This window comes from Electrona antarctica (assembly GCF_951216825.1).
Source record: "Electrona antarctica genome assembly, chromosome: 10".
NCBI lineage: Eukaryota > Metazoa > Chordata > Actinopteri > Myctophiformes > Myctophidae > Electrona > Electrona antarctica.
Window position 1 is genome coordinate 28,041,449 of NC_136791.1, and position 13,607 is coordinate 28,055,055.

Genomic DNA, 13,607 nt, shown 5'->3' on the forward strand with positions numbered 1-13,607 from the left:
CAATACAGACCAGACTTTGTCAGACTCCCACCTTCGACCTAAGAGGCCAAACCAAAACCTTAACACTAAGAGTGTACAAATGGAACCAAATGGAACCGTTACGACCCATTTGGTTCCATTTGTACACTCAGAGTATAATTTACGTTGATTTTACAATATCATTTGGGGATCCCAGAGATAGAAATGCCATTACATAGAGGTCCGTACTAGCCTAACGCAAGTCAAACTGGGGGTCCTTGAAAATAATATGGTTGAGAGTCACTGCTAGAGCTGTAAAAATCTACAAATGGGGGTCCACGGTGTCAATTGTCAATTTGGGGGTCCTTGACGTGAAACAGTTTGAGAACCACTGCTGTAAGCTACTGTGCTGAGAACCGTTTGGCAGACTTCTCTTTTCCACTACAAGAAGGTGGTGGAAAGTAACTAAGTAGGATTTACTCAGGCACTGTACTGTACAATTTTGAGATATTTGTACTTTACTTGAGTATTTCCAATACTTTTACTTCTACACCACTACATTTCAGGTCCAAATATATACTCCACTACATTTATTTGAACACTTTAGTTGCTATAGTTACTTGGTAGATTTTGACACACACACATACATACGTTCTTGCAGTAAAAAAGAGTCCTAAGAGATTCTTCGTGGTTCTTGAAGTGGGAACTGAGTCATTCTAGGTAGTTCGGGGAGGTACCGAGTCGTGGTTCTAGGTAGTTGGGGGTGGTTCTGGGTGGACCCTAGGTGGTTCTGGTTGGACCCTAGGTGGTTCTGGGTGGACCCTAGGTAGGTTGTGGGTGGGCCCCAGGTAGGTTGTAGGTGGGCCCTAGGTAGGTTGTGGCTGAGCTTCTAGGCTTCGTAGCCGGTGGTGGAGCGCTGGTGCTGAGGGTTCCAGATGTCGTCTCTGTGTTCGGGTCGACAGAAGAGCCGGGACGACTGGGCCAGGCGCTGGCGGTACGAGAGCTCCTCCTCCTCCTCCTCTTCCTCTTCCCTCTCGCGATCCCGCCTCTCCTCGCCTCGGTCCCGGGCCGGCGGCTTGGAGAACGGCGGACAGCCTCCGAACTGCGAAGGGGCGTGGCTTCTGTTGTCATGGAGACCGGAGGAGGAGGAGAACGGACCCCCCGCCGCCGTCGTCGACCTGTGGAAACGAATGGACGACGAGAAGTTATGACAGAAGATATCATCATCATCATCATCATCAACACTCTTTGGATAGCTGTGAGCTTGTAGATCTGCTCCTTGTATACATGTTTACAAGGAGCACCTTTATTATTAGATGTTTTATTTAACATGTTTACCTGCTTTTACTGGTCCTGTGATGTCTGTTGTCTGTCGGCTGCTGCTGAGACCGAATCACAAGAGACAGAACAGTCACATGTAGACTAGATGTCATTAGATATGATCCAATCACAAGAGACAGAACAGTCACATGTAGACTAGATGTCATTAGATATGATCCAATCACAAGAGACAGAACAGTCACATGTAGACTAGATGTCATTAGATATGATCCAATCACAAGAGACAGAACAGTCAAAAATTTCTACTAGATCAGTGGTTCCCAAAGTGGGGTTCGGGGACCCCCAGGGGTCAAATGGAACCAAATGGGTCCATTTGGTTCCATTTTGTACACTCTCAGAGTTACATTAACATTGATTTTACAATATAAAATTAGGGTCCCAGAGATATAAATTCCATTAAATGGGGGTCCGTAGACTAATGCATGTCAAACTGGGGGGTCCTTGAAATTAAGCGGGTTGAGAATCATTGCTAGAGCCGTAAATATCTTCTCTTATGGGAGGGGGGTCCCTGGCATATCTTTTCAAATGAGAGTCTGCGGGGCTAATTAGTGTCAATTTAGGGGTCCTTGACATGAAAAGGCTGTGGGGGGGAGACAAGGCAGGAGGGGGTTGGTTAGTTAGTGTATTTGTTTTAGTTGTGTTGTATTCTTAACTTAAGCCTTTTTTTAACTTATAGCTATTGCCTTTTCTACTGCATTCTATCTACTGATGTAATGTATTTGACATCATGCTCTTTTTATTCTGTATGTATGCTATATATTGCACTGAGCTGTTGGACAAAACAAATTTCCTTCAGGATTAATAAAGTATCCATCCATCCATCCATCCATCCATCTAGTTCTCCACCACAGTACTGAGTCAAAGAAGGCCTAGACTGGGACAAAAATTCGGCCCTGACATTTTTGTCCCAGACCAGCCCATCACAACCGGCACGCCAGCCCGGTCTCTCCCCAACGCGGAAAAATAACACAGATTGTCAATTCCGTACATACACCACTAGAAAACACCACAATCCCTACATAATATTACACTTATGTATACAGTACATAAGTGTAATATTATGTAGGGATTGTGGTTGTCCGCTGGTTGTCCGCTGTGCCTGTTATTTTTCCGCTGTGCCTGTTGGGTCGCAACTCCAACGGGGCTGAGTCGGCTCAAGCGAACTTCGCAACGTTCGACGCGGGAACTCGCTCGCTTTAGCTCGCTTGGTGGCGTCTCTCGTGTCTCAACTTCGCTTGAGAATAAACGATATTTATTTTATTATTTTTTTGCAGGCGGGAGCGCTTGATCATAAATGAACTCGGAAGGGTGAATGAATTGCATTTTATAGCACTTTTCCAAGTGCTAAAAGCGCTTTACAATGGTTCATTCATTCATACATTGGGAGGTGAAGCGGTGAACAGTCGACGCCAGCTCCAACACTTCCCACATTCTCACACTGACCGACTCATTGGAGGCAATGTAGGGTTCAGTGTCTTGCCCAAGGACACTTCGACATGTGGACAGGAGGAGGAGCCAGGATTCGAACCACCGACCCAGGGATCATTGGATGACCTGCTCTACCTCCTGAGCCACAGCCGCCCCAGGTTAGTGAAAACACTCTGAATCGCTGGCAAGGGCAGATGTTGTTTTAACTCTGGTGGTATAATGTAGTACTACTAGGGTTTAAATACCTTACAACAGTGGTTATACTGGGGTGGCGGGCTGGCGGTACCCTTCGGGCTAGCGGTGTCCTGGTAGTACTGCAGCAGCCTCTCGGCCAGGGCGATACGTTTCAGCAGGTTCTCGATGAAGCGCTGGATTCGAACCTTCCCGCAGCTCTCCTGGCGTGCCGCGGCCTCCAGGAACTTCTGGATGGTCAACACCTCCCTGTGGGACAACAACACCGTTACGTTGGGACACCACAGCGACAACAACATCGTTGGGATGTGCCAGGGATGTGCTGTGGACGTGCTATGGGGCTAGTGCAAGTGCACGCGCTTGCAAGCGATTACTAATTCAACCTTTGTCAAGTCCCGCCCGTGGTTGTGCCCCTCTTCGCACCCATTGGTTGCCGTTTCGTGGTTGGACAAAAATCCTTTCTCTCCATCCACTACCATTGAAATAATGTGTTTTTCAGTTGCTTCGTATTGATATTCTGTGCACTCAATTCTTATTTTAAACTTGGTGTCAATATATCAATATATATAGGCATATCATGTTTTTAGTTATTTCCAAAAATGATGTTTTAGCAAATTCAACATAAACAAGGCGGAACCAGGCAGAAAGAGCCAACCAAGGCTGACAAATGGTGAATTGAAACAACCTCTTTAATTTAGGCCTATTTATTAACCCACAACAACTGTATATCAAATTATATAATGGGGAAACTATAGCGTCGAACTGGACAAAGCTGCGACGTGTTGTTGTAGGTAGATTGTAGATTGGCTATTTTCAGCACGAACACCGAGTGTAATATCAACCATTACGGCGACATTTAAGGGACCACCAAAATGCACGTCTGTCGACAAAATCAACTGTAGATTTAGTCGACCGATATCGTACGATGTTTAGTCAACTAAAACTAGACTAAAACTAAAACATTTCAAATGACTAAAATGTGACCAAAACTAAATGGAATTTTATTCAAAAGACTAATGACTAAAGACCTATTCATACTAAATGGTAGCGCCTTTATCCAAGGCGCTTTACATGTGCATTACATTCACCCATTCACACACATATTAACACACCGATGCCGGAGGAAACCATGCAAGGCACCAACCTGCACACCGGGAGCGATTAGGTGTCTTGAGTCTTGCTCAAGGACACTTTGACACTTTGACTCTGGGGGAGCCCGGGTTCGAACTGGGAAGCTTGCGGTTCCCATCCGGTCACTCTACCCCTGAGCCACTGCCACCCCGAGGGCGGCAGTGGCTAGTAAAAACAAATGAGATGTGTTCGGGGTGAGCGGTGAGACGCTTACCACTGCGGCGTGCCGTGTTCGGTGGTCACCTTATCACCTAAAACTGGAGCACGGAATAGGCCTTAAAAACTGCACCGAAATGTGCTGTCGAAATTAGGGGTGCACAATGATGAAATTATGACTGATATCCGATCTCCGATTATTTCCAGGGTCATATCTGCCGATACCGATTCTGACCGATTCCGATATTATACGGATTACCGGAATGCTGCCTTCAGACATTAGAAAGACACAAAACAAAAGCGACAGAGCCATTGACATTATTATTGCGTCATCAATATCTGTGAAAATAATCTCTATTATTGTGAGACCGATCTGATACCGATATGGCATTTGTATGGCCGATTTCGATATGCTACCGATAATATCGCGCACCCCTAGTCGAAATCGACAGCACTGGACTATAACGGGCACCTCTCTCGTCTCTCCAGCTCGTTCTCGGAGGCGTTGAGCTGCTCGCGCAGCGCGGCGATCACCATCACCGCCACGTCCACCTGGCGGCTGAGCGATCGCTCCCGGTCCGCCACCTCCTGCCTCTCGCGGGCCAGGTGGCGCCAGTGGGCGCGCTGGCACAGCAGCTTCGTGTCGGCGAGTGCCAGCTCCGTGCTGACGCTGGCCAGCCGCCGCTGCATGGGCGTGTCCGCACTGCGCAGCGCAGCCGCCAGCCGCCGGCCCACCGCCGCAGAGGCTGCCGCCGCAGCAGAGGAGGCTGACCCCGCCCCCTCCAGACCACCAGGGTACAGGATGTGACCTAAGGGGGGTGGGGGGACAGAATTCAAGATAAGAACCTTTATTTTTGTTCCTGAATGGAGATTTGTCTTCACAGTCTATTCAAGAAACAAAACAAAAAAAACATATCACACAACACAACACCAAGATAATACATACAAACATGAGGTCCCCCGCTGTACTACCAAAGCTGAATTACTGTGTCTGTCTACAGCCAATCGGTGCGCGGCACAAGCCAAATTATTATTATTATTATTATTATTTTATCAACGCTGACCTGCGCGACCAAAGTGAAGCGATTGAAGAGACTAGGAAAGAATATATATACTGTATCTTCAGGTTTTAACGCACCTTTTCATAGCAGGGAGGACAGCAGGACAGTACGACTGTAACAGGCTCATACATATTCCAGTTTTAGGTGATAATGAGTCCAAGCCATCATACCACTGTATGTGCTTAAGCATTGACCCCGCCTCCCTCTGGTTCAAATGACCAACCCCTGTGACTGCAAAAACCAAGGGGACCGCCCGGCCCCGACCTCTAGACCAATCAGTGAACCAGTGGCGTAACCAGGAATTACGTTTTGGGCAGGCAAGATCATGTGTTAATTGTCGTCTCCCCGCGCACAATCGTAGCACTAAAGGTTTTCAAAGAGATATACCTGCCAGACAGTAGGATACAAAGGCTGAAAGGCATGCATTTACATTCCAATGGGTGATTGAGGGTCGCGCTCTACCGCAACGGCCAATCAGCTGTCCATTAATAGTTCTCAGGTCTTGTTTTTGTCTTATTTTTTTGAGTGGTGTAAACCACTCCTACAACTGGCTTTGTTAGTCTGTGCAGAAAAAATTAGCATGGTTGCTATGTTCACCCGGGTGTGATTTCATTACGTCAGACATGATTTCATTACGTCAGACAGGCTAAGACCTTACACCACTCAGTTCACACGGGTGTGATTTTATTTCTCATTGTATGGATTTTGGCCAGGCCAGAAATGGATTTGGACAGGCGGTCGCATGCCCTCGCCTTATTGTAGATACGCCTCTGCAGTGAACGGGGTGATAGTAGCCCCAGAGTGAAAGGGGAGATGTGGGTCAGTATAAAACAGAGAGGTGTGTCAGGGCGATCGGTGATAAGCAATTAACCGCGGCGAGTGATGTAAAGTTGTAGTTTCCTAATCGTTAGAAAACTACACTGCGGTGAAAAGCCATCACCTCAAACTGGAGTATGAATAGGCCTTAACGGGCCTGCTTGTAGGTCAGCTATTTTCAGCGCGCAGCACATCGCCGTATATGACTCAGGCTCCTTGTTCATTTTTACAGCAAAATCTTACAGTGATATTTTAGTAATTTGAAAAGTTTTAGATTTAGTCTAGTTTTCACATGTTTTTAGTCGACTAAATCTAGAGTTGATTTAGTCCACTAAAATGTGTTTTGACCGGCTGTGATGTCGTCGCAATGCCTGACTTAGCGGTGTGCCAGAAATATCAGATCTACAACTGTACAGATCTACAACGTGTTGTGAGTTTGTAGATTAGCCATTTCCGGAGTACATCTGCCATACAACCATAAATAGATGTGTTATTTGTATAGTCTTAGTTTTAGTCATCATAGCTTTGGTTTTCTTTTTTTTCAGTTTTTATTTAGTTTTGGTCAGTGAAAAAAGGCAGTCAACAAACTTAACTTTTTTTGTCACAGTTCAGTCAACCAAATTAACACTTGGCTCAGGGCTTAACATACCGGTATAAGGAATTATAAGAATACATTTGAACTGCTTTTTGTTGCTGACAGCGATCTTGGTGAAAACAAGCTACATTCAACTGCCAATAACTACGGAAAAGAGCATCGCAATGGCACATATTTTTATTTTTATTTCGCGGTGAAAGCAGAGACTGTCTTTTGAGACACTCGGGCCCCTTTTCCACCAAAAGACCTATGGTTCTAGAACTGGTTCCGTTCTAGATTCTTGGAACCTTATTGGTGCTTTCACAGAACCGGTGGCCATTCTTTGGTTCCAGTTTCTGAACCAATAACTTTTAGGATTAGGATTTTGATCCAATTTCATTTTCAGTGGAAACACTCTGAACTGGTTCAATATTAGGCGGGAAAAAGGAACCGAACCGGTTCGACCGGTGAGTCGACCGTCATGGAGCAAAATATAGTCTTGAAACGTTAGTCAAAAACGCTCCAAAACGCTGGCAAGCGCTGCAATAGGCATGAACAGGGAAAACAGTTTTGTGATTGTCATCACCACTCCGGCACTTTAACTCACCCGTCGCCAATTGCGCCTTTTGACGCCTATTTTCGTATGTACCGCCCCACCGATGACGCCTTTTTTAATATCAATTCATTACGGTGATCAACTGTGTCCAGTATGGTCCGGTAAAAAAAAATGGAAATTTCGCTGCCTTATGCAGCTTTTGGGCTGATTTATCAAAACGATAGTATTTCGCTTACAAAAAGTATTGGGTGGATTAAATGACAATCGCGGGACATGTTAAAGATTTTTACTTCCTGACTCAGCGGTTTCTGGCCCAAACAGCTTTCAATTTACAGTCCCGCCCCCTTTCATGACGACGACAGGCCCGGAAAAGCATTTCCCATGCATTTTTCCCATAGACGTTTCAGAAAGGATTTATTTAAAGACCTTTTAAGCCTCGGACTGCGACGCTCTAGGGAGATTTAAGTATGGTGGCCTGCGCCACTCTAATCCACCACTAGATGGCGGTCGCTCAATGAGTTTAACAAGCCAACTGTGGTCCTACCTCCCACCGCCTCTGGGGGGCGGTCTGGCGGGGGGTCCGACGGAGGCGGGCCGAAGTTGAGGCGGTGACGGTGATGGTCGTACCGTCCCTGGTCTCTCTCCTCCTCCTCTTCATCCTCCTCCTCCTCCTCCTCCTCCTCTTCCTCCTCCTCCTCTCCATCCTCATCCTCCTCCTCCTGTGCCGTCCCCACCCCCACGCTCTGCGTGCGCCTCCTCTCCGAGCCGCGCGTGGACGAGGAGGCACGGTGGAGGCCGCCGCCAGAGGAGGACGAGGTGCCGCCGCCTCTTTCTCGGCAGTCGCTCAGGGAGCGCACGTGAAGCCCTCTCCCTCCTCCTCCTGCTCCTCTTCCTCCTCCTCCTCCACACCCCCTGCGCGTGGGGAGGCTCAGCTCGCCCCAGGGCACGGCCAGCACCGAGCTGTGGATCTGCTGTCCCGCCGAGGTGTGGGTCTGTCCCGTGATGCTGTGGGTCTGTCCCAGTCCCACCGAAGTCTGTCCAAGTCCCACGGAGGAGCTGTGAATCTGTCCCGTGATGCTGAACGTTCTGGTCGGAGGTGGACCGGGTGGCACAGCTGTCAGGATTACAACATTTTATTAGGTAAGTTCATCGGTCGATTAATGCATGTCACACACACAAATAACGGCGATTAACGATTTAATTGTGAACTTGTGGAAAAATGTAATGTAATTTCCGTTTGCCTAAGCCTTAACCACACCAGAGGGTCTCCAGCCATGCAACTCCTTGCAACTCCTTGCATGTTGCAAGGAGTTGCATTGGTGTTGTTTGTTTTGTTGCAAGGAGTTGCATTGGTGTGGTTTGTTTTGTTGCAAGGAGTTGCAGCGGTGTGGTTTTGGCCTTAAGGGCCTTGCAAACGTAAAGCGAGGAATGCAGACGTTGTTGCCTGGTTCACACAGGTCTCCTCCAGGTCTGTTGAAGAGGGGCGCGACAACAAAAGCGTAAAAAAACAGAATCCAGGTCTAGTGAGTCGCGAGCGTGTGCACGTAACGAGCACGCGCGCAAAAAATGCACGGGACCGCGCTCACGTAAATACGCTTGCGTTGTCGCACCGCGACTTCTCCGAGCAAAAACGCAGGTCTCATTGAAAATGAACTATAGGCGCGTTTTATAGCTCCCCGTTTAGGCTTCGTAATTAGAAATTGCACAGGGAAGATATGACAAATAACTGAAATATACAAAGAAATTGAGATGTTTATTAATGTCATAATTTAAAAATCACCCATGTGAAGTGAGGGGCACTCTTATCATCGTACATCATAATCATGACGTAAAATAGACACTATGCCAGGGGTGCCCAAAAGGTAGATTGTGATAGTAGTAGATCACAGGTATAGATCACATGACATGGCCCTAATCTATCACTTGAATTAAGGTGACTTGATTGATTGACAAAAGGGCCTGTCAGCTCAAACCCACAATGCAATACATTGTTTTCAAGAGTGTTGCAAACAAACATCAGTAGCATTACAAAGTTATATACAAAGAAAACCTACCAATTGCATTTCTCCTCTCTCTTTCCTGTTCCAAGTGTGTCTTAATAATAATTATTTTGGTCAGTAGATCTTGTTGAGCTGGTCATTTTGAAAGTAGCTCTCAAGTCAAAAAATCACACCCGTGTGAACTGAGTGGTGTAAGGTCTGTCTGACGTAATGAAATCATGTCTGACGTAATGAAATCACACCCGGGTGTGATTTCATTACCTGGCTTTGTTTGTGCAGAAAAAATGAGCATGGTTGCTATGTTCACCCTGTTCACCCGGGTGTGATTTCATTACGTCATTACAACAGGGTGAACATAGCAACCATGCTCATTTTTTCTGCACAAAAAAGCCAGTTGTAGGAGTGGTTTACACCACTCAAAAAGTGTGGGCACCCCTGCACTGCACTATGCCTATTTGCTCAGACACTATGACGTGTCAATGGAAATGTAATGTTTGTTTAAGACGAAGTTTGTGGACGGTAACTAAAAAGCTGGATGTGTAGGAGGCCAAAGGAGGGGCTCCAAAAAAAAGTGTGCCGGGCCTACCAGGAGGAACAGGAGGAGGCGCGTGGGAGGCGTAGGGGTGGCGGTGCTCCAGGTGGGCGCGCAGGGAGCTCAGGCTGCGGAAGCGCTCCTGCTCGCCGCAGCGCGGGCAGCGGAACGGCAGGAGGCACGACGAGGACGAGGAGGTGACGGCGGCATGGTGGCCTGAGGAGGAGACAGCAGCACCGCCACCACCGCTCCTCTCTGGGAGGAGAGAGGAGCCAGAACCTCTGGAACACAACTTCTGTTGCATCACCACACCTAGGGGAGGGGAGGGGAGGGGAGGGGAGGGGAGGGGAGGGGAGGGGAGGGGAGGGGAGAGGAGAGGAGAGGAGAGGAGAGGGGAGGAGAGGGGAGAGGAGAGGAGAGACACATTGATCTGAATTGGTTAACAAATGTCCTACAGAAACAGAATCCAAACCAACCAATAACATTATTGAGTCAGACCAGCAGATAAAGAATGGTTTAACCTGCATGCTAAAATGGATCATCTATCTATGTATCAACCTACCTACCCACCTACCTACCCACACACCTACCTAGAAGCAGACAGTGAGACAACGGCTTGCAGCGACAGGTGACAACACAATCACATGCTGTACATGTGTCACCAACACGAATTATGCAACAGCATAACAATGCAACAACAGGTCAATGAACGAATGGTTGCATGCATGCATGAATGAATGAATGGTTGAATGCATGCATGAATGAATGAATGAATGAATGAATGGATGAATGAATTAATGAATGGTTGAATGCATGCATGAATGAATTAATGTGCAATATAAAAGCCCACCGTCACATCACTGCCTGTTACTTTAAGAAGGCTTAGCTTAAATAGGCTCTAATAAGCGAAAAGGAGGACAGATCTGCAAGCTTAATTGTCTGTCTGACTGTCCTCCCCCTTTTCGACAAGCGACGACACACACACACACACACACACACACACACACACACACACACGTTAGCACACCGGTTCCTTTGCAGCCTGAGCTGGTTGCATCCTGCCTTCATTATCCTACATTACAATACAATACTCACTGCGTTTGTGTTGTTGTCCCCGAAAATAATATCAATTCAGGAGCGGTCGCTACTGTCACTGAGCGTGATGTATGTCATCATTATTATTAATATTATTACCATCATCATGTCGCACGCACACACACAGCGACCTATATGATGTCATAGAGAGGGGGGGAGAGAGAGAGAGAGAGAGAGAGAGAGAGAGAGAGAGAGAGAGAGAGGGGTGTGTGTGTGACTCGGTGCTGGTGGTCAATTATTGTGCACGATCGAGGAGCGCGTGTTTTCCTCACCGCAGCGCGCAGCATGTGAACGGAGTTATAGCCACGGACCAATCAGCGATGGGGTCCCGCCTCAGATGGAAGCTCCGCCCATCATTCCCGCGCTGGGCGACGCGGAGCAGACCAATCAAACGAGCTCCTTCATGTTGAGCCCCCGTGGTTGTAGTTTCACATTTTGGCCAGTAGATGTCAGAGTAGGTCTATGTCCATGTGATACTGTTGCATCGGAGACTGTGCTGGTGTATTGGGAGACGATTGGAGCTCCCATTTAATAATTATATAATATTGCTTGTATCTGCATTTATTACGTTTTTTTTTCCAATTGTAAATAAATAAAGAAGTAGGCTACAAAGCCATTTATAAAATAATTTTGTGAGGATTTTCTTTTATTCATTTGTTTCATTACATATTTTATTGACCTATATGATAGATCAATAAAATATTAAAAATAAAATAATACTCGCCATGCTCTGTGTGAGCTAGAAGTAAAATAGATATTTTCTTTTATATTTATTAGGTTTTTTCCATTTTAAAATACATGACAAATGACCACAAACAAAACAAGAGACAAAACAAAACGGTAAACAAAACAAGCAGAAACAAAGCGGAAAACACATTAACAAAACAGACTCTCACAAGTATCCACCCTGCACCCTCCCATGCCCCGGGGGAAACAGAATAAGTTACTGAGTTTGAGTTATTAATATTAAATGCTAGCAATAGTGGAAGCAGTAGAGAAAAAAATAAAATAAACACATGGAACTATTTATTTTTTAAATATATATATATATGTATATATACATATACACACATAGCCTACATGTATCCATACACACATATACTTACATTCATACATATGCACACATACACATACCCGTGCACACATACATGCATGTACACACATACGCATACTCACAGTATACTCACAGTAGAGGGGGAATATTGGAATTAGTTCCCACTTAAATTGTGGTTAAATAATTAATGTATGTGAGGAATGGGTCCTAGGTTCTGTGAAATAGATCCTAATTAAGTGGTTCATCAGACTAGGCCTAATCGATTTGAGTTAATTATTTGTTAATGTTATATACACAAATAAACATAATAGCTGCAAGCAGCGATGAGGCGGGACCAAGCAGGAAGGCAATTCGCAATAAGAACAATATGCACAATAAGCCATAGAAACATTTAAGACTAAACTTGAGAAAAAGAAGACCATGTAATTGTGACAGGGGCAGTTTTAATTGGGGGGGGGGGGGGCAGGGTGATAGATAATTTTGAGTTATGGTAGATCTGTTACTTTGGTATTTTTGTGGACTGGTGTCAATGTTTCCCTTTGGCCCAGACCGTGTTCTCCTTATCCTATTTATGTCATGTCACCCTCCACGTGCCTAATCATCTCAGACCTATATTATCCTTTATATTATTATATTATGGATTGCCTGACGCCAAGTTAAGATTCACTGTCTGTCCCCAGTCAAAAGTTGGCTTGTATACTGAGAGGTCTATTTGGATATAACACTGCATGTGTTTGTGAATGCGTATGTGTGTGGAGGTGTAGTCAGACGTCTTTCTCTCTCCTTCTCTCCTCCTCTCTGCTCCGGTCCATGTGTGTATGCGGGTATGTGTGTATATGTGTGTGTGTGTGTAACGTACCATTTGTTCAATGTCACCTTTATATATTGTACATAATTTTATTTGTATTTAGAGTGACTGAGTGAGTGCGTTTGTCTTGTGGGCAGATGTACGCTCTTGTCTATGTGTGTGTGTGCATGCGTTCGTGCGTGTGTGCGTGCATGTGTGTTTGTGCCTGTTAGTGCGTATGTGTGTGAGTGAAACACTTATTTTTGAAGAGTATGACAGGATAATATTAGGGATGCGTGACGACTATTTACTATTGATTTATTTATCTGTCAGGCTCCGTGTTCCGCCATTTATCATCATTTCATACACTTTATAATTGCCTAGTGGCCGTGCCATGGTTTATCATTTTTAGATAGGACCCAATGCCCATTATCATGACAATTTATTATTGATTTCAACCAATCCCCTTATTGATTTCATTCATTTATTATTTTGTTATTATTTCATTTCATTTATTTTTTGAGTGGTGTCAACCATTCTTTCCCAAGACATTTTATTCCTGTTCTTTTAGATTTTTTTTGGATTTTTTTGTTTGAACTTTTTGCTCTATCTCTCTGAGACCTGATGTGTACAAATCATGGTCAATTTCGGTCTATCTTGACCTTGGCTAACCTGCGTGTGGCGATTAGCTACGTCAGATAACGTGCAGGGGACTTGTGCGACCCGGGGGGGTCGTACTAAGCCACCGGACTACATGGGAAGGGGGTCTTGATTTAAGTTAAATCCCAGAGTGGTACAGATACAAGTTCTCTGTATTCACTGATTTTTCTTAGGCGTTCAGAAGGCGTCCCATCCTATGCAGAACATATAAACGACTCTGCGCCCCATTTTGGGCAAATCTTCGTCTATATACTTTGTTTTCTACT

General features: G+C 45.6%; 1 protein-coding gene across 2 annotated transcripts; it reads right to left on the reverse strand.

The window, feature by feature from the left end:
• Nucleotides 1-533: 533 nt before the first annotated feature.
• Nucleotides 534-11,029, reverse strand: znf365 (zinc finger protein 365). Of its 2 annotated transcripts, none has more exons than XM_079511601.1 (7): nucleotides 10,841-11,029; nucleotides 9,800-10,057; nucleotides 7,758-8,327; nucleotides 4,679-5,015; nucleotides 2,973-3,168; nucleotides 1,297-1,337; nucleotides 534-1,136 (listed from the first exon to the last, which is right to left on the reverse strand). In XM_079511601.1, the coding sequence occupies exons 2-7, from the start codon at nucleotides 10,047-10,049 to the stop codon at nucleotides 848-850; spliced, it is 1,683 nt and encodes a 560-aa protein (XP_079367727.1). In that variant the 5' UTR covers nucleotides 10,050-10,057; nucleotides 10,841-11,029; the 3' UTR covers nucleotides 534-847. The 2 variants fall into 2 exon arrangements, with proteins under 2 accessions (XP_079367727.1, XP_079367726.1); XM_079511600.1 differs by having other exon boundaries at nucleotides 1,297-1,340.
• Between the last annotated feature and the right edge of the window lie 2,578 nt (nucleotides 11,030-13,607).

What these genes read in the sequence shown, in the direction of transcription:
- znf365 (XM_079511600.1), bottom strand. Translation starts at nt 10,049, where the DNA reads ATGCAACAGAAGTTGTGTTCCAGAGGTTCTGGCTCCTCTCTCCTCCCA. An exon ending in GCCTCCTCCTGTTCCTCCTG is followed by an intron (nt 8,328 to 9,799) that starts GTAGGCCCGGCA and finishes TAATCCTGACAG; the next exon opens with CTGTGCCACCCGGTCCACCT. An exon ending in GAGCTGGAGAGACGAGAGAG is followed by an intron (nt 3,169 to 4,678) that starts GTGCCCGTTATA and finishes GTTGTCCCACAG; the next exon opens with GGAGGTGTTGACCATCCAGA.